The following is a 22,999-nucleotide window of genomic DNA, read 5'->3' as shown; positions in this document are numbered from 1 at the left end:
AAAATTACGTGTTTAGGGTCGAATTTGCGGGAATGATAAAACAAAATAAAAATGTTTTATAAAGGGTGTCCATTTTGCCCCTACACTTCGTGTTTAGAGTCCGATTTGCGCGAGGTGTAGAAGGTGGGGTCGTACTAAACCAAATAAAGTAAAGACGACGACCGAAGGACCCGTATGGCCGTAACATTTATAGTAACAATAAAACATTCCTGTACTTGTTTAGGGGTTCATTTCAGGGAATATTTGCCAAGAGTATCGTTTTGTTTCCAATACTTGTTATGGGTAGAGTTTCACACGCCAATACTTGTTAAGGGGTGCATTTTCAGAATATGGAAATTACGTGTTTAGGGTGCTTTTCGAGACCCCATGGTCGCGCATGGTATCCACTCGTGAATGGAAGTGGCCCCCCCGGGGTTAAAGTCAATGGCAGAAATCAGACTAACCTTAGTTTTCAGTTTGCTGTTTGGGGAAGGGGGTTAATTGCCAAAAAGAATTTTGAAATGCGTTCTGTGAGAGTTTAATGTTATCGCGTATTGTCTAGGCCTGTGATCGGATCCTTTGTAGGGCTGTTCAATAAAATATTGAATTTATTACCAAATATCATTGTCAGGTACAATTTATGTAATAGTACATCACATACAAACAAAACATTTGGTAATTGGAGCTAACATAATAGCAAGATGCTAATCGAGGTTAGCCCTAAATAATGTCATTATCATAGTTTAAACAATAATTTTAACTAAATCTCAATATTGTACATCAAATTCAGTACTGGTTCTACTTATTACTGTTGCAGAAAATTGCAATCATTTTTAGTGAACATATTTACACTATTTACAAGAAAAAATATCTTAATTATTCACAAAATCTTTGTACAGAATAATTTGTTTTCAGGCAGTATTTACCATACCAAATTAATTATGATCTTTCAATAGCATTAGTTTCAACGATTTGCTAAATATCTTGTGACTGGGGTGTTTCTAATATAATATAATGTGATATAATCTAATATAATCTAATATAATATAATCTGGATGAATGACAAAATCTAAAAACGATCCTGCGTGGAGAAAGAGTATATCCGGGGAGTATATATGGTACAGAACGAATTGAGAATATGGATTCAAAAAAGTTAATGAACAACAGGCACTGGCGGATCCAGGGGGGGGGGGGGCAAAGCCGGCCAGTGCCCACCCCCCCCCCCCCCATTTGAGAGGCACAATAAAAAAAGTTAAATGTAAAAATGCTGTTTAAATAGATGTGTGCCCCCCCCCCCACTAGCGTCCCTACGGGGGGGGGGGGCAGGGGGGCACTCCCCTGACGAGCCACAACCCATACAAAAGACATATACCTGCCCCTTTTTTGCCCCCCCTGACGAGCTTGAAGACATTTATTGCCCCCCCCCTGACGAGCTTTAAGACCTTTATTGCCCCCCTTGATGAGCTTGAAGACCTTTTTTTTTTTTTTTTTTTTTTTTTTGCTTGTCAAATTTTTTGGCGGCCGATTTTGCCCCCCCTGTGGAAAATCCTAGGTACGCCACTGCCCCCCCCTTGAAAGTGAAGACCTTTTTTTTTGCTTGTCAAACTTTTTTGTGGACGAAATTTCCTTAATATTTGGTTAACCCAAAAAAAATCTCGGAAAATGTGCCCCCCTTGGAAAATCCTGGCGGATCGGCTCCTAAAAACAAAACACTTATGGTTCCGAGTATTCGATGTTTTATTGTTCGGCGGTTTTTACATCCTAAATTTCAGGATATTGTTAGCCATCAGACTTTCATGCTAGATATAGAAACCTGTCATCTCTTTATTGAAAATAAAATCCAAACCAAATACTTTATAAGAGTGGTTCTGCTATAAAGGCTACTGTATTTGGATGCATTATCCCCTTTTCTTTGCTTAAATTCACTTGAGTCATTAAAACACATTTTCTTTTTTTCTCACTCTATAGTTTCAGTATCATACTACGCGTATGATAATTGGTAAATGTAATTTACGTATCGATGTTGATTATATTTGATTGTTGTTTACATACGGCACCTTAATCAAGGAGTTTTCTTAAATGAAATGGTCACCCTGTTAAAATTAAAATACATAAATCAGTCTATCTTAATGTTCCGAGTATGGCCGTTGAGACGATGACCAAGGAAGCCCCCAGGACACTGACCCAGCTCGGTATTGTGCCGAAAAGGATAAATTGAAAGACGAAAGAGAAGAAGATAGATGAGTTTCTCATTAGTGTAACGGGAGCTGCACGCTCAAGTTGTAGAGCCTTGCCAAACAGTGTTTGTGATGTCAGTCCTGTAATAATAAACATAGCATAAAAGGAGAGTTAACATAATGAAAATCAATGTGGTGACGCCGTGTATGAAAATTGAATTCAATAATGCATTTACATTCTTATATAGGATACGCCTATACTAAGTATATAGGTTGGCGGAACTGATATTATTCACTATCTTAGTTTCAGAAATTTCCTTAAAAAACGTTTATCACTGGTCACAGTTGCTTGTTTATGCCTTCTTAAACCCCTCCCATATTCGTCATGTTCCGTTTTGGTTTAAATAAAATGTTATGAATAGACTATTTTATCTTTGAAATCAAATTAAAATTAGCTATACATCGATAAGGGTATGTGAATGGGTGGTTCCCAATTTTCGTATGCCTACTTTTGTTCATCTTCTTTACGGACCATTAAACTCTATAAAACAATCTATTCAAATACAAATATATATTGTTTTATCAAAAGAGAACTTCGTATAATTTATATGAAAAAGGGAAAATTTTCTTGTATAAAATGTAATTATATCAAACGGTGTTTTTTTTAATGTTTTTTTTTTTATAGTGTTTATGGGTATTTGGAACCTCCTTTAAAAATTGCAATACGAAAATGTTGGAGTCAAGAGGTTATTACCAGCAATGACTTCTGGAATCAAATATTTCCAGTCAGCTAAAGGAGGGAGTCGCACTGTTTCAATGATTGCCATGGCAACGCAAGAGTACACCATAATCCCAAAACTCGTGATGCAGACAATCGACGTTGGGGGTATTGTCTTGGAGAGTTTCCTCGACAAAACAAACGAGAGCGAAGCAGCAAGTGGTACAAGAATAGCCACGCCCAGGTAAAACTTTTCATCGGAGTGAACTCCTATTTTCAAATTATCCCTGTAGTGGGATGGGATGACGCGGGAAAGGAAGGTCGGCTTGTAGATGAGAGCCACACCAGTCCACGCGAGGAAGGTGAGGTACACGTGTTTCTGTTGCCACGCCTCTCCTAGCAAGACCACGCCCATTATACCAGTGAATACCGGGGTGACTCCGAAGATAGCTGAGGCGTCACCTGCATATTCCAGTGGAAATTGGTAGAGAGTCATGTAATAATTTGATTTTTAAATTGGTGCCCGGGAATAGTTGTCACATTTTTTTTAGTATAGTCCAACGTGAATGGATATACGGAAATATTGTTGGTATCTTCTTGAATTTCATTTCTTATAATGCTTTATTAATTAGACGAATGTGAAGCTCCTTTTAAAAGCTCCTTTCGTTGTCATTTTGCTGATACTCTTCCTTTAATAATTATTTCACGTATTGGGTACTTTTATTAATCTTACTGGTGTCAGCTTTGTTCTTTAATAAGAAAGAATAGAATAGCTAAATAAATGACTTCAGAAATAATCGGTCATTAAGAAATGAATGTGTTTTTTTAATTACATTTTGGTCCGTTTTCTTCGATTGCCATTCCTCCCTTCGGAATCGTGTATGATCTCATCCAACACTGTAGCCCCATTAAATTAGGTTACACCGCAGATCATCGACAATATGGCATCATCATCACCCGACGATGACTGTATTTCTTAATAATACGTTTTATAGGGAGTTTAATTACTTCAAATCAACAAAATTACCTAAATAAAAATAATCCCAAATATTCATACCCGTACCCATAGGTATCCGCTGATAAACTGAATAGGCCGTTGTCATCGCCATGAAAGATGAAAAAGATCGAACAAGGAGCCATCCGATTGTTCCTATTGGTGATTCAAGTATTGCGTCACGAAACTTTGACCAATTACCGCTCAGTATTCCCATCATTAGGGTGGAGCAACAAATCAGACTCGTGCGTAGAAAAGTTATTTGTAGAAATGTAGAGTCTCTTGCTAGCTTTGTCATGAGTGATGAGATTGACACTGCAAAGCCCGAGAGGAATGCCAGAACAAGTCCATTAGAGTAGATTTCTAGACTGTCAGTATGCCCTGTAATTTTTGGATTTTTGGATGCCATTTTCATCTTATGCTGTCCAGAGTAATAACAAGATGCGTTTCAATGGCATTCAAGATACACACCTCATTATTCAGAGGTTTCTTTGATGATGTAACTGAGTCTTTTTTGTTCTTTTTCTTCTCCTTTTTTCACACAGATGAATTGACGAAAAACGTTGGCCTGTATTGGTGGGAATGAGTAGCAATGAGTAACAATAAAATTTAACCTGAACTTGAACTTGGTAGAAGGGACAGAGGAGGGGTACAGAATGTGATATCGAATAGGGAGAAATAAACAGCTACTAGTATTTTTTTTTAAGTTTGTAAATCAAATTTCATGAACCAAAAAATACGAAATTAAATGCACAGTAAAGGAAAAACTCAACACATTTTCTCAATGCATGTGATACCCAGGAATCAGTTTGTTGTCAATGTCAATAATGAATGTGTTGTCGAGTGCCATCTACTGTATATCATCATTGTAACGATAACTTTGTTTCAGTTAACTTTGATAAAGTACAATAAATTGTTATCAAATACAATAATAGCGTGGTCCTATAGGAAGTGGATGTGCTGGTTTGCTTCAGCACCCACTGGAAATTGGGTTTTATGCTATAGACGCATAGACGAGAGTCACATCCCTCTTTTGGAAGAGATTTGATCTCATTTTGGAAGTGAATAAAAAAAAACAATTATGCATCATATTTGGCGGTAGGTTGGAGTCGAGTCACACATCTTGGTATTTTATTATTTGAAATCTTGAATAATATTTCAAAGTTTCATCAAATATTAAAATAACTAGGTTTGGTTATGAAACTATAGTCATCACCATTAAGTTTATCAGTCAAGGACTTCTATATATTATAACTCTTTTGTGACAATAAGCAAATCTTAGAAATGTCACAAATTTCTTATCCGATTTTGACTATTTTGGAAAAAAAATGAAATGAATTTCTTGTTTGGGTGCATGTTCTTTGCATTTAAATTGTTTAAAATACGGGAGATTGAAATCCATATTTCTTATTGACCATTATTTGATACGTCCCTGTCGTGCAACCATGGGGATGAGGGTGTTCACATAATTATTATGACAATGATAATATTCCTCGTTTTTGTCCACTATATTGTGCAACGATATAGATAAAAGATAACAACTCACCTTTTCTATTGTCCACAGAAAAAAAATCACAACTGCACTGAAAACGATGAAAATTACATTCATTCGCAATGAAAATTACACGTTGGGATTTTCCCCCTAAATTTAAGTCTACATGCAGTAGAAAAAAAACAGTCAAACTTGGATGAATTACATGGGAATCAATGCAATCAGCCTAATGACAAAACAACCAATGTGTTTGTTAAAAAGTGTACTTTGTTATTATGTACTTTGGACTGGTGACTTAATCGATTGTTTTATTACTGTATTGTCTCAAAGTTTCCCTTCAGAAAAAAGAGGGAGAGACAGAAATTAGGGGGGGGGGGGTAAATATTGCCAGTTATATCGAACTAAGAAGTTTGAAACATGAATATGCTCTACATCATACAGCCTGTGGAATTGATCAGTATTGATTACTATTGAGCAACGATTAAACCCGCGGATATTCGAACACAACACCCGACGGATCATGGGATCCGACTTCGTATCTACACCAAACTCCAGTCTGAAGGTTGGATTAGGTTGTCAAGGGATGGGGGTTATAGAGGGTCGGAACGGTCTTGAAATCTTTGACATAAGGAGCTACAGGGCCGAACCCAGCCAAAATATTAGGACTGAAAAAAAAAATTGTCATCAACATTATCCCTCATAATGCAATTCATGAATAAATATATACCTCATAAAAACAAATATTTTCGAGCACGAAGCACGAGCTGCTATCTTTGTTATATTTAGATCTGAAAACGATAGTTCTAAGCACTTTTTGTAATCAGGAACATGATAGGTATGGCCCTGAATATTATGTCTTTCTAACTAAAGAATCAGGGGCGGCAATCCTGGGAGGGGGGCACAGTGCATGCCACACCCACTTTTTGAAGCACTTAAAGTGCCAATTTTACAAAAAATGCCCCCTCTCGAATGTTTTCTGTGCATGCCCCTTTCACCTAAGAAGGACCCGTTTTATTTTTTAGCAAGTGCCCCCTTTTACCCAAGAAAAGTGCTTTGTGCCCCTTTCATACCTGAGAAGGACCCGTTTTATGCCATAAGAAAGTGTCCCTTGCCTTCTTATAGGTGCCTGATCTTTATACCAGATAAATTTCCCTTAAAACCCACTCTTTTCGTGCCCGGTGAGCGCCCGGTTTCTTTTTATAGCGTTCTGCTTCCTTCTGCAAGTGCATCCTTTAATCGCATAATCCCTTTCAAAATATGATTTGCCCCTTTCGCTAATTCATTTTCTTTTGATTATAAAATTCATCCCTTTACCCTCTGATTAAATGCCCTATTTTAATATGCCATTATTTAATTTTGATAAATTCCCCTTTTCTTTTCAAGTTTGTTCAAAATGTTTAGTCTGTTAATGTTCTGATGGCGTCCATTTTCCTTTAGAACCAGTGTTTCTATTATATGATTCCGGACAAATATTTCAAATTGATGAATTTCACATAAACGGCCAGCGTTAGCAATGAATACTTGACAAATTCTTATAAAGAAACATCATCATTGGTAAGAAACAAGAAAACAATATTCTCATTTTTATAGGCCTATGTTACTACTTATGAAAGAAAAACTTGTAAGAATATGTGAGTGGGGTAGATAAATAATTTTCCCCTTTGTTTTCGAAAGAAAAAATACCCCTTTTCCCTGTGTCCCCTCCCCACTTTCAACTTCGCTCCAACTTCACGACAAGCGAGCTGAAATTATTTTGTATTTGTATTTTAACGGCATGTTTTTAGGCATGAAAAGGATATCACTAAACATTTTTTTTATATTAAGACATGAATTTCTTTAAAAATAAATGATCGTATGATACGAATTTCACTAAGCATTATTTCTTTTTAGAGGCTTGGAATATCTGCTATTCGAAAATTTTCCCTTCCCCGTATTTTCTTCACTTATCTTTATCCTTTTATATTTTTCTTGCTCCTCCTTTCCTTTATATGCGGCTTCTCTACGTCTAATTTTCTCTCCCCCCATCCCCTGTTCTGGCGCCATGCACAGATAGGGGGAAGGGCAGTCTTTCTGCTCGCCTTGCTGTTTAAATTTTGGTTTAGATTCTTTGCTAATCCTATATTTTTTTTTATAGTCACACGAACATTCAATTTTTTTTTTTGGGGGGGGATCGCAATGTGATACTTTAAAAAATAATTGAACGTTTTTTCTTCAATGTTCAGAAACATATATATGTAGGGCAACTTCTTTTCTTTAGTTTTATTGCGTTTTTAACACCCAAATGAAACGCGTCAAAGATCTTGAATGTGTGTGAAACGTGGACTGGCCCATCAAACTTTAGATTTTAGATTTCAATATGTTTTTTTCATACTCAATACTCACTTTTAATTTAGTTTGTATGGAGTTTTGTTGATTTCTACCAGATCTCTCATTAACTCTCTCCTTCATAAAAAGATCCTTGTGAACAAAGATTGGTTCAGGGTACAATTTTTCAATTTTGTCTGAAGGAGAGCAGCAATGGACATGTCTACTTTTAACAGGCTTTCCTCCATGTCGGTGGACGTGGAGTAAAGTGAAAGTAAAGTACCGGTACATAGAATCAATAATCTGTGACGACTTTTCTTACTTTGGATAGAGCGCCCCCAATGCAATATGTTTGAAATTGAAACGCTGTATCTTTAATTTGCGGCTCTCTCGTCACGTCAAAAATCCTCATTTATTTCTAAACACTGGAGTAATCAGGATTTTCATTGGTACCACTGTTCACACAAGTAGTATCTGCAAAAATTAGGCTACTCAGGTAAGTTCCCGTCTCTTCCCATTATTTTTTTTTCTCTATAGTAAGATCGGAATCATCATTAAATGAGAGTGGCTTCGCTTGCTGGTGAGTGGTGTCGTGGTGGTGGTGGTGAGAAACGCGCCCGTTGTACCTCGGTCGTTTATTTATTGTTTGGCCTCGGTGTATTATCGGTCGCGCTCTGCCTCGGCCTCTGGAGTCAGTCAGTGAGTGCAATGAATTCCACTCTTCAAGACTTAAATCCCGATAAAACTTGCCTGTGATGTATGTACTCAGAAAGGGGAATAGATCATGCATGTCGAAACTGTCCTTACTAATACTAGTATACCCTTCCCTTTGGAATGATTGAATGTGTTAAAATCTATGAAATGAAATGGAGTGTTGTATTGATGAAAATAATTACAATACTCAATGCTAATTGCTAGTTCTTGCGGGCTCCATTGTATTGGAGGGATCACTTTCATTCAGAGATAATTTCCATACATTCTTGATCAATTGAAGGGGGGGGGTTCTTCTCATAAAATTTCAGGCATTTAACATAATTCATTAATTGGGCTTGAGGGAACACCCTCAAAGTTGAAAAAGAAATCTAATATTCTAAGGGAGTCTCAAACCCCTCTATTCAATGTTGAACTCTAATATTTTTGTGATTAAAAATCAATAAATGAGAAAATCTCATAAAATCTATTTACAAATTTCATTGTATCATATCCCCAGACCCCATTGTTATTATTAATCATGTTATTTTAGTGATCAAGTTTCCCTTTTGAATTTTCACTTTTATGTACTTTTCAGGATTTATCTGACTGCACCACAGTTTATCAGTACCTGTACCTTCTGAAATTCCTCTGTAGCAGATGAATTTGTACTGGAGCTTATGACAATGGCATCTTCAAAGGACAAAATCACCAGGAATACCAAAGTCATGAGGAGCTTCCGACTACATCGAATTGCTGCAATTTGCATTATAGTGACTTTGCTGTTAGTGGATCATATTAGCTTGGCAAGAGAGACAGTTATTGTTCGGGAAAGGAGTTTGAGTGTTGCAGGTAGGTTTGTGTAATATCAACATTTAATTAGGTCTATGATGCATTGACTTTTCGTTGTTTCAGTTGTACAGGATATCTGTTTCAACTTGACAGAAAAATGTGCTATACATGTACATGCAAGTTCGTGTTGTATGTTTTTTTTTGTATCAGTCACAGTAGGTGCCATGTGAAATACTTTAAATGGATGCTTGAAGGTATGAATTTATTTAGTTCTCAGGGAATGATTTTCCTGTATCGCATCACAATTTGCTCCACATTTTTGAAAGACTGCTATGCATTAAGTCTTTTGTATAGCATATTTTTACATAGGACTGTACATTACTTAGTTGAGAGCTTTTCTCTTATGACCAAAAAATGCTAAATCCAAATTTGTAAAGAAAAATTATTCCCTGGTTCTGAATATATTATTCAGATAAATAAAAAATACACACCCAAAAGTAAAATTTTTGCAGTTGATAATTTGATATGGCCTTATAATTTTCTCTCTCCTTCTTTCTTGCAGAAAATATCTCCTTTACCTGTGCTATACTGTAAATGTTAAATTATTATTATCTGATACATAAAAAACTGAAAAATTTAAAGTTATAACACAAACAACATTATGAATAGATATTGATTTGCATTTATTGAGAATGGATGTTCTCAATTTTTTTCTCTAAGAAATGGCCTAATGTTTAGAAAAAAAATAAGGAAAGTTAAAGCCGATGTGCATAGCCTAAATGTAGAATGTACAATGTTGTTTTAAAAATATTTTTTTTAAACATTTGTTGACAATAATTGTTCCCATGTGTATCTGGACATGGCTTTGTTTATATGAAAATTATATGAAAATATGTCTAAGCATTTGTTTTAATCGATTTACATTGGCCTATGTGCATGGCCAAAAAGTACATTGGCCTATGTGCAAGGCCAAAAACTAAAGGTCATTGATCTCTAAGTTCTAAATCAAGGGATGCTCAGAATAGGTCCATGCTCAGAACAAGGATTTCGGCATGAGTGTAATCAGTATTTAAGTCTTTAACTTTACCCCTGAGCTCAACTAATCTAAGATTCAATAGGCCTAGATGCACAAATTCAGGGTGACAACTCAACGATCCCAATAGCCCAACTGCACTATTAAACTTTCATCTTGCTGGATATTAGCTCTTTTATTCTTTTGAATACCTCATGATCTGCATTACAATAGTGTCAAGGAAACATGTGTACATGTACAGTGTACACTGTACTCTATCGAAGATAGAGGGGCGTTGTGGTCGAGTAGTCATGACTCTCGTCTTTCAATCTGAGGGACGTGGGTTTGATTCCCAGCCATGGTGTGTTTTCCTTCAGCAAGAAATTTACCCACATTGTGCTGCTCTCAACCCAGGTGAGGTGAATGGGTACCCGGCAGGAAGAAATTCCTCGAATGCCAGAGCGCCTGTAGGCAGCACAGCTATAATAGCGGGGGTAATAATATTATTGTAATGCGCAGTTGAGTATATACATGTACACATGTAGAAATTGCGCAACATAAATGTACAATTATTATTAAGATACAATACATTATGACAACCACAATTGTACTATGTACATGTACATGTAGGAGCTTAATTCATATCATAATCAGATACCAATTGACCAAATGTGTTTAGACTGCCATTTCTATTCATGTGAAAGCTTCAGATGAATTATTTTTTGTGGGGGATCCTCCATTCTTCTGTTGTAAAATTTTTAGAGTACTACATGTACATGTACATGACCAACAGTGTACAATCCTACAGCATAAAAGATCAATGGATAGATTTCAGGTAAATCAGAAATTTTGCATGAAGCTTCAGTACAATAAAAATGACGCTGACTGTGTTTGGTTTTAATGTTTACATAGTAGGCCTAAATTGATATCTATGTGTATGTGTCTTTGAATTGTGATGAATCCCATTGTATTCTAGGTCAGTGACCAAAGTACACTCTTATTGATATGGGAGGTTGTTGAAAAAAAAACAGTGTTTATTCAAATGTGCAGAGTACACAGTTTTAGTACACACATCATACATGGATCATGCTTTACTTTCAAAATGTAAATAGAATATGTATTCATGGCATAATTTTGTTCAAGGGTATCCAGTTTCCCTCTTTGCTTGTAGCTTTCCACAATTAGGTTCTTTTCTTGTTGATGCCAACTTTATACACTTTTAATAAACACATGTCATTGAGTATTGATACACGAAAGTCACTGTCATTACACATTCAACAATCATAATCAAACATTCATAAATTTGAAAACCTCACCAAAAGATTTTGTAGATTTGCCTCTATCATTTTTCTCCTAGTATGCATCCCTTTTTCCACTGTCCCAGTGAAGAAAAAAAAATCTGATAAATGTACCTGCAAATTATTAGATTTTCCCCTTGCAAATAAGAACATTTATGTTTCATTCAGTGAACATGTATATTTTCCATATTCATCTACATCCTTCAAACATCTTGAGTTATAATGGTGTCAAGGTGCGTTCTGATTTATACTCTTTGCTGACAGACAGCAGATGTTTGGTTTGCTGACAACTCCATGAAGCTCCATGGATTATGGTTTTGACCCCCATCAAGAATCATGATTTGTGAGCTCCACAATGTGTACTGTAGCACAGCTGTGATTTATGGGGTTTTCAGGGAAACCAGGCACATCTCGAAAAGAAAATTTTGAAGAAACTTGGCTCTTGAAGTTGTTTTACATGTATGTACATGTACATGTACAGCTCATACTTACATACATGTATGCCTACTTTAAAGGCGAAACTCATGTTACACACTCAATTTGAACTACAGCCTGGCCTACATATAATTTGGAGAGAGCTTAAAATCAAGGTTAATTGTATCGTAGTCAAGTCTAATATGATGCAGTTGATGAGGCTGAAACATTGTGGAATATTGAAACTTACAAGGCCTACATGTGCATGAAAAGTTTAAAAATTGAGCCTGATGGTTACCAATTTTGAAACATGCCCAAATGTAGAGGCCTACATCATGTTAAATCATGGTGGGTGTTAATATTTTTTTTTTTTTTTGCTTTTTTTTATAATTTGCTACATGTGGCCATCAGTTCTGTAAATGTTTTTTGTGATTGAACTTCATTGAAGTGAAAGTGCTATCATTCTTTTTTTCCTCAAATGATCATTGATCAATAAGGCCTTTTTGATTCCTCCTACATGTACATGTATCTCTGATTTTTATTTTGCTGGTCTTAGAAAAATGCTTAAAAATCAACTACTACCAAATTTTGATTATTTTTACCGATGTACATGTAGCTTTATAAAGTGGTTCCAGATGTCCATTCCCAACTATTGAGCTATCCGTGAATCCATATTCAGTTGCAATAGAACAACTCAATAGAGTTGAGTACAATAGAAGAACTGATATTCTGAAGTGTTTGTCTTTCAAGGACAATTCAAGGATATCTGTTTTTGTTTAGGAGATCAACATGTCATCTTTTGCTCTTGTCTCCATCCTTGCCCCTTTATTTCATCTGGAATTGTAGCCTAATTCGAGAATTACTACTCTCACACCAGTTACATATGCATTTACCTGTAGGCATACTGGTACACAGGCCTACTAGATATTGCTGCACATCGTAGTTTATCCTTGTCCAAAACTGTATAGCAAATGGTATCCGGTAGGACGTGAAAGTCATTATAGCTTGTATCAGTACTGTGTGCGCTTCAACGGCGACTGAATGGAATACTCCCCAGGGAGTGGAGGGTGTGCGTACATTGTGTGCGGGAATGACTGATTGAATCCAATGGCTGGGGTAATAAATGTATATCTGTAAAGCGAATAGACACGTTCTGATGTTAAAGTGATTATCATTATTATAAATTACACATTAATAAAGAAGGTTAAAATTAACAATGTAGACAACTTTTCTTTCTTAAAAATTTACATGTAGCTCTGATTATTTTTTTAGAAACTAAGACTCAAGTTTGTGCACTTACACATAAAAAAGTGAGTTGGCTTATTTTTCAACCAGTAGTGAGGTAGGCCTGGCAACTGATACATCTGTACAGTACATGTACATGTAGATACATGTAGTCTGTCAGATTTCAGTATTGAGCTATGTACAGTAGATGTACATCATAAACTTGGTGATATTTTTTGTCAAAGAAGGGTTTCTTTGCCAAGAGGGGCTTCACTTGATGAGATAAGGATGAAGAGAAATTTATGTACCGGTACCTGTACCTCTGTACTGATGCAGGTCTTTAGAATCAACATGCAGACATGTTTGCCAACATCAGCATATAAATTTGAGAAGCCATTTTAAAAGGAAATTGATCATGTTTGTGTTGCTTTGGCCTCTTGAAAGAAAGACCCACAAAGACACAAGGACCAGGGCCTGAATGGCTGAATTCAAAGGAATTCTCCTTTCAATAGTGCCCAGGGTTGGGACTAATTGAATAAGGGTTGTGGCCTTTTTTGTCCTCAAGATTACTCCCACAATAGACCTGCCAAGGGAGATGCTATTATGCTGGACACATGTAGGGTAAATTTTAGCAGTCCTCTATAAAGGGGTTTCTACTCAGCCAATGCCAGGAGAGGGGTCTTTGTTGTCCTTTATACACAGATTGCTCAGGTTTGCATAAGTAATGACTTGTAAATGGTGTTTGGGTGAGAGGGATCACCGTAATTGGTAACAAAAAAAGCTTACATGTACATATAATACACATGTATGTTCCTATACTTTACAGCAACACTGAGCACTTTAAGGACATGATATCAAGACTGGGAACACCAGTTACAAAGATGTAAAATTAAAAACATATAGAGGTGCACCCCATAGCCTTCATTGCGCACCCCGTAAAATGGGCAATGCCCTTCATTTTAACTTTTTTAATAGGCACTTTTTTTTCGCTTGTCAAATTTTTCAGACAAGGTCACACCCTATGAAACTCCGACTCAACATGTACATGTACGTAGTAGATCTGCGCCTGCCATTAAACATTGGTAAAATCGTAGAGTGTACATTATAATTGGAAAATTGTATTCCAAGAATAATGAAAATGTTATTTTCTTGATGTACATGTAGGTCTACATGATGTATGTGTAAATGTAGGATGGATATAGTATGTACATGTAAGTTACATCATTTGCTGCATAATACAGTATTCTAGGTAATCATGAGTCGCAGAGATTTTTATGAAATTCATTCAAATAGCTTGTTGCTTGGATGGACCTGACCTTTAATCATGTCATTTTCCATCCACTCCCATGTCTCTTAAATATGCGTGTCTTTCTTTATTTACAGATGTGCCAAATAGTAAATTCTATCCTGGTTCGGGGGCAGCAGTCACACCGTCCTTCTATAGATTACTAGAGTTTCATGATAATCGAGGAAACGGGAGTCACATGTTTGTTGGGGGTAAAAATGTTCTTTTGGAACTCCGCCTAGACTCTCTTTCACTGGTAAGTTGCTTTCTTTATAAAAAAAAGTGTTACTCTTTTAATAGTGTTTAATTATTCAGCTCCATTGTATGTATTAAAGTTAAAGGAGAATGAAACCCTTGAAACCAGCTGAATCCATATCAAAGAAACATATTGTTGAAAGTTTGAGGAAGATTGAATGAATAATAAGAGAGTTATGAGCATTTGAATATTGAGATCACCAATGCCATGTAGTTCCTCCCATTGGCAATGCGACCAAGATCTGTGATGTCACACACGTACAACTCCCTCATTACATTAGTACTTATTTCACTTATATTTTCACTTTTATAGAGTCTATCACAAGGTGAGGTGTTCTCTTTATGAGAGGACAAGTACAGAGGTTTCACAACATTATATCATTGATGAATCGTTTGTCATATGATTAGAATGAGCAAAAAGAGATGTTTTGGGGTATATTTTCAGTGTCCAAAAGGGGAGAGTTGTTCATCTGTGACATCATAGATCTTGGTCGCATTGCCAATGGGAGGATCTCCATAGCATTAGTGATCTTGACATTCAAATGCTCATAACTCTTCTATTGCTAGTCCTATTTTACTCAAACTTTTGTTGATCTTATTCTTTGATTTTTCTGCTTTCACAAAAGCTAACTTGCTCCAAGAGTTTCATTCTCCTTTAACAAAACATTCTGCATAGTGATAACTTTAGGGCCCTGTTACATGAAAAATTTAGAATTCAGAATTAAAATTAGAATTGCACATTATTTTATAGCGAACCATGTACAAAAGTAACAATTTGATTTTACTTTGGAGGCAAAGTCTTCTTTTTTTCACTGCATTTCCCAGGTAATGCATATTTGGCTGGAAAAAATAATACTGAACAGCAACAAAAATCACTTCTGATCATGTTTTATAAAAAAAGGCAAAATAAACTTCCCATCCTTGGATTTAAGGTTCAGAAGGCAAATAATTGAAGATTGAGCTCGTTCACATACGTGTATGCCCTTTTGATAGATATAATGAAAAACATTTTGCTCCAAGATAAGCTGAAGTTTTTATCGTTTTCAATAACTTCATGATTGTCTGTCTGCAGCTGCAATAATCAGTGACCTTTTAGAAAACCTATTTTGCCCTGCCGGCATGGAATATGTCAGAGGTGCGATCCCTCAAATGCTCGCAGACCGGAATAGTATGTTTTCTGTGGCAGACACTTTATTGCATTGCGCACTATTGATTAATGTCTCAAGGGGGTGTTTTGTTGTGATGGGTAGACTGAGCAGGTGATGTTTTTTTTGGTCTGATTTTCTTATGTCCTAATACCCCCCCCCCCCATCTCTCTTTAATACGAATTGGCAGTTCATTAGAAATGTCATTTGTTGCACTTGTTGGTTCATCAATGCATGTTTTGATGAACCATTTTTATTTTTATTGCAAATTGAATTGAATATCATAATGAAATTAGATGGCCATAGAAGATTTTTTTGTTCTGCAAAGTGTATGAAATGTTTAAATATATTTGCACCTTTTAGGCACTGTCCTTTTCCCCTAGACAGACAGAACTACCATTTTTTGTCTCACCTGCATAGCAGAGTGAGACTATACAGTAGGCGCCGCTTTTCCGACGGCGGCGGCGGTGTCAACACCAAATCTTAACCGAAGGTTAAGTTTTTGAAATGACAGCATAACTTAGAATGTATATGGACCTAGTTCATGAAACTTGGCCATAAAGTTAATCAAGTATTATTGAACATCCTGCCTGAGTTCCATGTCACATGACCAAGGTCAAAGTTCATTTAGGGTCAATGAACTTAGACCATGTTGGGGAATCAACATCAAAATCTAAACCTAAGGTTAAGTTTTTGAAATGACAGCATAACTTAGAAAGTATATGGACCTAGTTCATGAAACTTGGCCATAAGGTTAATCAAGTATTACTGAACATCCTGCCTGAGTTCCATGTCACATGACCAAGGTCAAAGGTCATTTAGGGTCAATGAACTTAGACCATGTTGGGGGAATCAACATCAACATCTAAACCTAAGGTTAAGTTTTGGAAATGTCATCATAACTTAGAAAGTATATGGACCTAGTTCATGAAACTTGGACATAAGGTTAATCAAGTATCACTGAACATCCCAGTCAGACCGCAGGTCCCTATGCTAATGAGCAAAAAGGCCAGATTCATCCAAATCATCTCGTGGCTGAATCCTCCTCCTTGCAAAATCTCGCGATTCGTGAGATTTTCTTTCTCTAAGAATTTACCTGTTTTAACCTCAAGTTAAATGAAATATTATTGCACCATCAGATAGAGTAAATGTTACTCTTTCATATTGGTCATTTATTTTGTATACAATATTTCGTTAAATAAGTAAATTTCTGGCCTGAAAATGTGCCTCAAAACTGAATTTTCTTCCTCTGTTTTCTTTTGCAAATTGTGCAAAACTTTTTATTTTGAGCCTCAATGATATCTATATCACCATAAAGCTGAACTTCTGTACTTTCTCACAATGCCACTCTTGATATGCGGCACCTTTTAATCGGGTCAAGATCACACTTTTCCCACCAAGGTACAAGACGAGATTTCTGAAATTTTGTACTTGCATGAAATCTAGAGTTCTGATTGGCTGGATAAGGTTCACAGAACAACAGGCGCGGAGTATTTGAGGAGATTACCACATGGGAAGTGTGACCTTCCCATGAACACAGGCACTGGAACCGTTGGAATTTGCCACTGTGTGGTCTCTTTGACCAATCAGAGTGCAGTATTCTTGTTTTCAAGCTGCTTTATGTACTTGGCAAATGAAAAGTGTGATCTTGACCCGATTAAACCAATTCTTATTTTGAAACCTATATCATTTTAAAGCATACATATTCAGCTTTATCATGATCTAAAAATCATTTGGGCTCAAACAAAAATAAAGTGTGAAAATAGCAGCTTTTGTCAGGTGAAAATAATTATTTTGTAGCATATTTTAGATCAAAATTTTAACCTATATTACAAAATCTTTGAATAAATTCAAACACATGACCTGAAAGAATGATTCTTCTTCTTTACAATGACACCAAATTCATGAAATTCGATGCACAATTAGAGCAGCAATGACCGAATGAAAAGAGGTGTTTTGGTCCGCATCAGGCTCATTAAATATGCAAAACATCTCAAGTCATGAATATCACTTGGATGAAAGAAGCCACTTTCTTGGGACCTGCCGTCTGACTGATCCTGCATGAGTTTCACGTCACATGACCAAGGTCATTTAGGGTCAATGAACTTTGGCCAAATTGGGGGTATCTGTTGAAGTACCATCATAACTTTGAAAGTTTATGGATCTGATTCATGAAACTTAAACATAATAGTAATCAAGTACAGTATCACTGAACATCCTGTGCAAGTTTCAGGTCACATGATTAAGGTCAAAGGTCATTTAGGGTCAATGAACTTTGGCCAAATTGGGCGTATTTGTTGAATTACCATCATAACTTTGAAAGTATATTGGTCTAGTTCATAAAACGTGGGACATAAGAGTAATCAAGTATCACTGAACATCATGTGCGCATTTCAGGTCACATGACCAAGGTCAAAGGTCAATGAACTTTGGCCATAATGGGGGTATCTGTAGAATTACCATCATAACTTTGAAAGTTTATGGATCTGACTCGTGAAACTTGGACATAAGAGTAATCAAGTATCACTGAACATACTGTGCGAGTTTCAGTTCACATGATCAAGGTCAAAGGTCATGTAAGGTCAATTAACTTTGGCCATTTTAGAGGTAATTATTAGATTGCTGTCATAACTTTCAAAGTTTATAGTGCATAAAATGTGGATATAGGGGTAATCAAGTATCACTGACAAGTTTTAGGTCACATGATCAAGGTCAAATGTCAATGAATGTAGTATTGTATCATTATATGAATGATGTTTTTTTGTGAATAATTATTTTATAGTAGTTTTCAAAGTCAGCACTGCTGCTATATTGAATCGCGTGATGCAGATGAGACCGCGAGAGGCATTCCACTTGTTTGTTTTGTAATTTGTGATTTAATGCGATATATTGACATCCATAGGTTTGCAATGTACATGTACATACTTGTACTTTATTTCTCATTTACAGATCAGAGAAATTGTGGTTCCAAAGTATGCTGTGGGTTTCTCATGTGATGACTTACAGGATAGCGAGGTAAGATGTTTTGCGCTTTGTTGACATTTGATGTTTACAGAACCAATGATTCCATTTTAAAAGTATTAATTAAGATCATATTTTATTCATTCTATAGGCCTAGTGGTTTGTAAATCATCTTTTTAATGGCATCCCTGCTTGCCAAATCAGGAAAATATTACGATTGTTGCTTTTTGAAAGTGGGCTATACATGTACTCTACCTTTTCCATTTATTGACATTCAGGTACTGTATGTTGTGTGTGCATGTGTTTCCTTTCACTTTCCTACATTACATAAACTATTAAAGGGAAATAAACAAGTGCTTGATTTTATCTTTGTAAAACAATATGCTTTAAAATAAACATGCAGGTAGAGACATGGTACTGCTGTCATGTACATGTACCAAACAATGTTTCATTAAAAATTGATTATCAATGTGGATGAGAAAGAGAGAGAGAGGGAGAAAGAGAAAGAGAGAGAGAGAGAGAGGGGGGGGGGTAAAAAAGGCTCTTAAAGGAGAATGAAACTCTTGGAGCAAGTTAGCTTTTGTGAAAGCAGCAAAATCAAAGAATAAGATCTACAAAACTTTGAGTAAAATACGACTAGCAATAAAAGAGTTATGAGCATTTGAATGTCGAGATCACTAATGCTATGGAGATCCTCCCATTGGCAATGCGACCAAGATCTGTGATGTCACACACGTACAACTCTCCCATTTGGACACTGAAAATATACCCCAAAACATCTCTTTTTGCTCATTCTAATCATATGACAAACGATTCATCAATGATATAATGTTGTGAAACCTCTGTACTTGTCATCTCATAAAGAAAACACCTCACCTTGTGATAGACTCTATAAAAGTGAGAATATAAGTGAAATAAGTACTAAAGTAATGAGGGAGTTGTACGTGTGTGATATCACAGATCTTGGTCGCATTGCCGTTGGGAGGATCTACATGGCACTAGTGATCTCAATATTCGAATGCTCATAACTTTCTTATTATTCATTCAATCTTCCTCAAACTTTCAACAATATGTTTCTTTGATTTTTCTCTTTGATATGGATTCAGCTGGTTTCAAGGGTTTCATTCTCCTTTAAGTAAATTGTTATCATGTTAACCTTCAATCCAATAACTTATTATTTTGATCTAGAAACATTAAGTTTTATGTGAGGTCTGTTGTTGTGATAGTTACAAGGAGAAAAATGGATCCGGTTTCATTTCCAATACTGAATTGACGTATGTACAGTACAACACTGAAAATATATTTGATGCCATATTCATGACATGACATTCCACAAGACTTTCATTACATCGCATGATTTTTGAACACTTAGATTAACATTTAAATAATAGGAAAAAAAACAGTAAGTGCCTCTGTCACTTTGAGTCTTACAACTTTATTCTCAATATAAACACATCAAAGAGTTTTTGTTGACGATCTACATTTACATTTATGGATACAGATATACATGTATATATCAACCAAAAAATTACACGGGGGCGGCGGGCGAATTCGCCCCGGAAAGTCCAAAAAGAGCCCCGGAAAAGGGCTAAAAACATTCACACGAGGGCGACTGCAAAACTCATAATCGCCCCCGTCAACACTGTATATTTATGTAGCATTTCATGCATACGTACGTGATTGCATTTAAATTATACATTATACATTATATTGCATTTAAATGTGTACTTGTTTGCATTTGCGTGTGACCGCTTATATTACAATCTTGAGCTGTTTCCTACGCGCACACCAATTGTGCTACAAAATCCCAAACTCATTGCCCGACTGCAGTTGCGAACATCACGTATATATGTACGTAAATCACCGCGGAGCTGCCCGCAGAGTCACACAAGCAAATACAAGATACAGTGGCACAATAACATTGCTCATTTCAGCGCACGCGAGTCCATCATAGGATCGTGTCAGCTAAGAGAACTTACCTGTGAATCTCTGTTTACGGGCGTGAATAGTGCATGTGGTACATGTGCCTATGAATTCGAGATGGTACCGTTACGCACTTCTCGCTAGCTCGCGCCGCGCTGCTTCGAAGCTTCGTCGCGATCGCATGTACAGTACACGCGTATGATTACACCGTATATGCCAACTACCGTGTATATATATACACACACACCCATACACACACACAAACGCAAAAAAGCCGCGAAATAGCTCCAGAAATTGTAGCCCTGGAAAGTGGAAAAAGAGCCCTGGAAAATGAAAAAGTAGCCCTGGAAAATTTTTAAGTTTCTCCCAAAAGAGCCCTGGAAAGAAAAAAAGTAATTTTTTGGTTGGTATATATATATATATATATATATATATATATATATACACATATTTTTTTTTGGGGGTATAATCTCCACTCAAGCAAACTTCCTGTAAAACTGAATAAAGGCCTATATTTATGTAGCCTAGTTACCTGCAAACTATAAATTTGAGTGTGATAAAAAGAGGATTTGGGGGGTGTCAAATTCTGAGAATCACTTCTTTATTAAGGCATACTGTATGAGTAAGGACAAAATATATTAATCCATACTGGTTTCTCAATAACATGATTGATATAGGGATGATTTGCTTGGTTGGTTACCCTTCTTTCACATACATACACTTCGAAAAATATTTCCAACACATTAGGTCCCTCTCAACTCTCAATATAAAGATAATCCAAGGAAATGTGTGTTTGTATGAAATGGAACTTCAATACGAGTAGCTTGTGGACTGATGGTTGGTTTTGTGAAAAAGGACCCACTTCACTTTCATTCTCCTGTGCTACTCCAATGGCAATCAAATCTCATCAATGTGGAGTATATATAGGAAATACCTTCTTTTGTATGTTTAAAGGTCAAGTCCACCCCAGAAAAATGCTGACTTGAATAAATAAAGAAAAATCAAACTAGCACAGTGCTGAAAATTTCATCAAAATGGGATGTAAAATAAGAAAGTTATGACATTTTAAAGTTTCGCTTATTTTTCACAAAACAGTGATATGCACGACTAGGTGAGTCAGTCGATGATGTCCATCACTCACTATTTCTTTTGTTTTTTATTGTTTGAATTATAAAATATTTCATTTTTTTATAGATTTGACAATAAGGACCAACTTGACTGAACCATATAGTATTAAACAATGCTAATTCCACATGTTCAGGGAGGGATTAATTGTTGTATTACTTGACAATGAGGAGAAAATTAGTATATTTCATATAATAAAATACAAAAGAAATAGTGAGTGGATGACGTCATAGTCTCCTCATTTGCATACCAATCAGGATGTGCATATAACTGTTTTGTGAACTTAAGCGAAACTTTAAAATGTCATAACTTTCTTATTTTTCATCCGATTTTGATGAAATTTTCAGTGTTATGCTTGTTGGATTTTTCTCTTTTTATTCAAATCAACTTTTTATTGGGGTGGACTTGTCCTTTAAAGGGGAATCCAACCCAAATAAAAACTTGTTTTTAAAAGGAAAAGATAAATCAGACAAGTTGATGGGCGAAAGTTTGAACAATATTGGACAAACAACAAGAAAGTTATGAATTTTTAAAGTTGTAAATATTAGTAATCACTATACCCATTGAGACTTCAAATTGGCCGCATTTGGGATGTCATAGTGATGTAAGGCATGGACTACTCTTCCATGTACTCCACTACATATTATGGCTAAAATGTCACTTTTCCCAAAAGTTTTATTTCAAATTATTTTTTTCTTTCATGAGGACATAAAACAATATACTACCTGGGTTTTATTTAGATTACTGCCCCAGGGGAATGGGTACTTAGGAGAAAACCACAAATCCCTGATAATAAAGTACATGGCCTATGGGAAAGTTGTCCTTGCCCCTTGTCATAATTTACTTACTCAGTTGCCAATTTGAAATCTACATAGTATTAGTGATCTCAATTTTAAAGCAGCTATAACTTTCTTATTGCTTGTCCGATTTCTTTCAAACTTTCACCATTCTGTTCAATTTATTTTTCTCCTTCCCAACATAACATTTTATGGCCAAGGCTGGATTCCCCTTTAACAGAGCATCCTTTTAAAACCCAGGTCATAATTCCGCATGATAATTATTATTGCGGGTGCTTGTGAGCACTTTGGTTCACCACAATTTCTGCGCCTGCAGGATACAGTACATGCTCCAAAACAAAAAAAAAGAAGAAAGACCAGTGAATGAAATGAAAAAAAAAATCATTTCCTCAACTATATCACATGTAGGCCTAT

The 22,999-nt window shown here is 36.0% G+C and overlaps 1 protein-coding gene and 1 long non-coding RNA gene across 2 annotated transcripts; one reads left to right on the top strand and one right to left on the bottom strand.

The window, feature by feature from the left end:
- Window positions 1-1,480: 1,480 nt before the first annotated feature.
- LOC129260360 (solute carrier family 35 member G1-like) lies at window positions 1,481-5,608 on the bottom strand. Its single transcript, XM_054898352.2, has 4 exons — window positions 5,415-5,608; window positions 3,938-4,436; window positions 2,911-3,336; window positions 1,481-2,297 (listed from the first exon to the last, which is right to left on the bottom strand). The coding sequence occupies exons 2-4, from the start codon at window positions 4,281-4,283 to the stop codon at window positions 2,101-2,103; spliced, it is 969 nt and encodes a 322-aa protein (XP_054754327.2). The 5' UTR covers window positions 4,284-4,436; window positions 5,415-5,608; the 3' UTR covers window positions 1,481-2,100.
- A 2,396-nt stretch (window positions 5,609-8,004) lies between these two features.
- On the top strand, window positions 8,005-20,976 carry LOC129262202 (uncharacterized). Its single transcript, XR_010293712.1, has 4 exons — window positions 8,005-8,160; window positions 8,953-9,206; window positions 14,478-14,635; window positions 18,729-20,976. It is a non-coding gene; the product is annotated as an uncharacterized LOC129262202 (long non-coding RNA).
- The last annotated feature ends 2,023 nt before the right edge of the window (window positions 20,977-22,999 follow it).

Source organism: Lytechinus pictus, chromosome 5, assembly GCF_037042905.1.
Source record: "Lytechinus pictus isolate F3 Inbred chromosome 5, Lp3.0, whole genome shotgun sequence".
NCBI classification, from domain to species: Eukaryota; Metazoa; Echinodermata; class Echinoidea; order Temnopleuroida; family Toxopneustidae; genus Lytechinus; species Lytechinus pictus.
The sequence above is the reverse complement of the archived record's forward strand: the minus strand, read 5'-3'. Positions and strand labels throughout refer to the sequence as shown.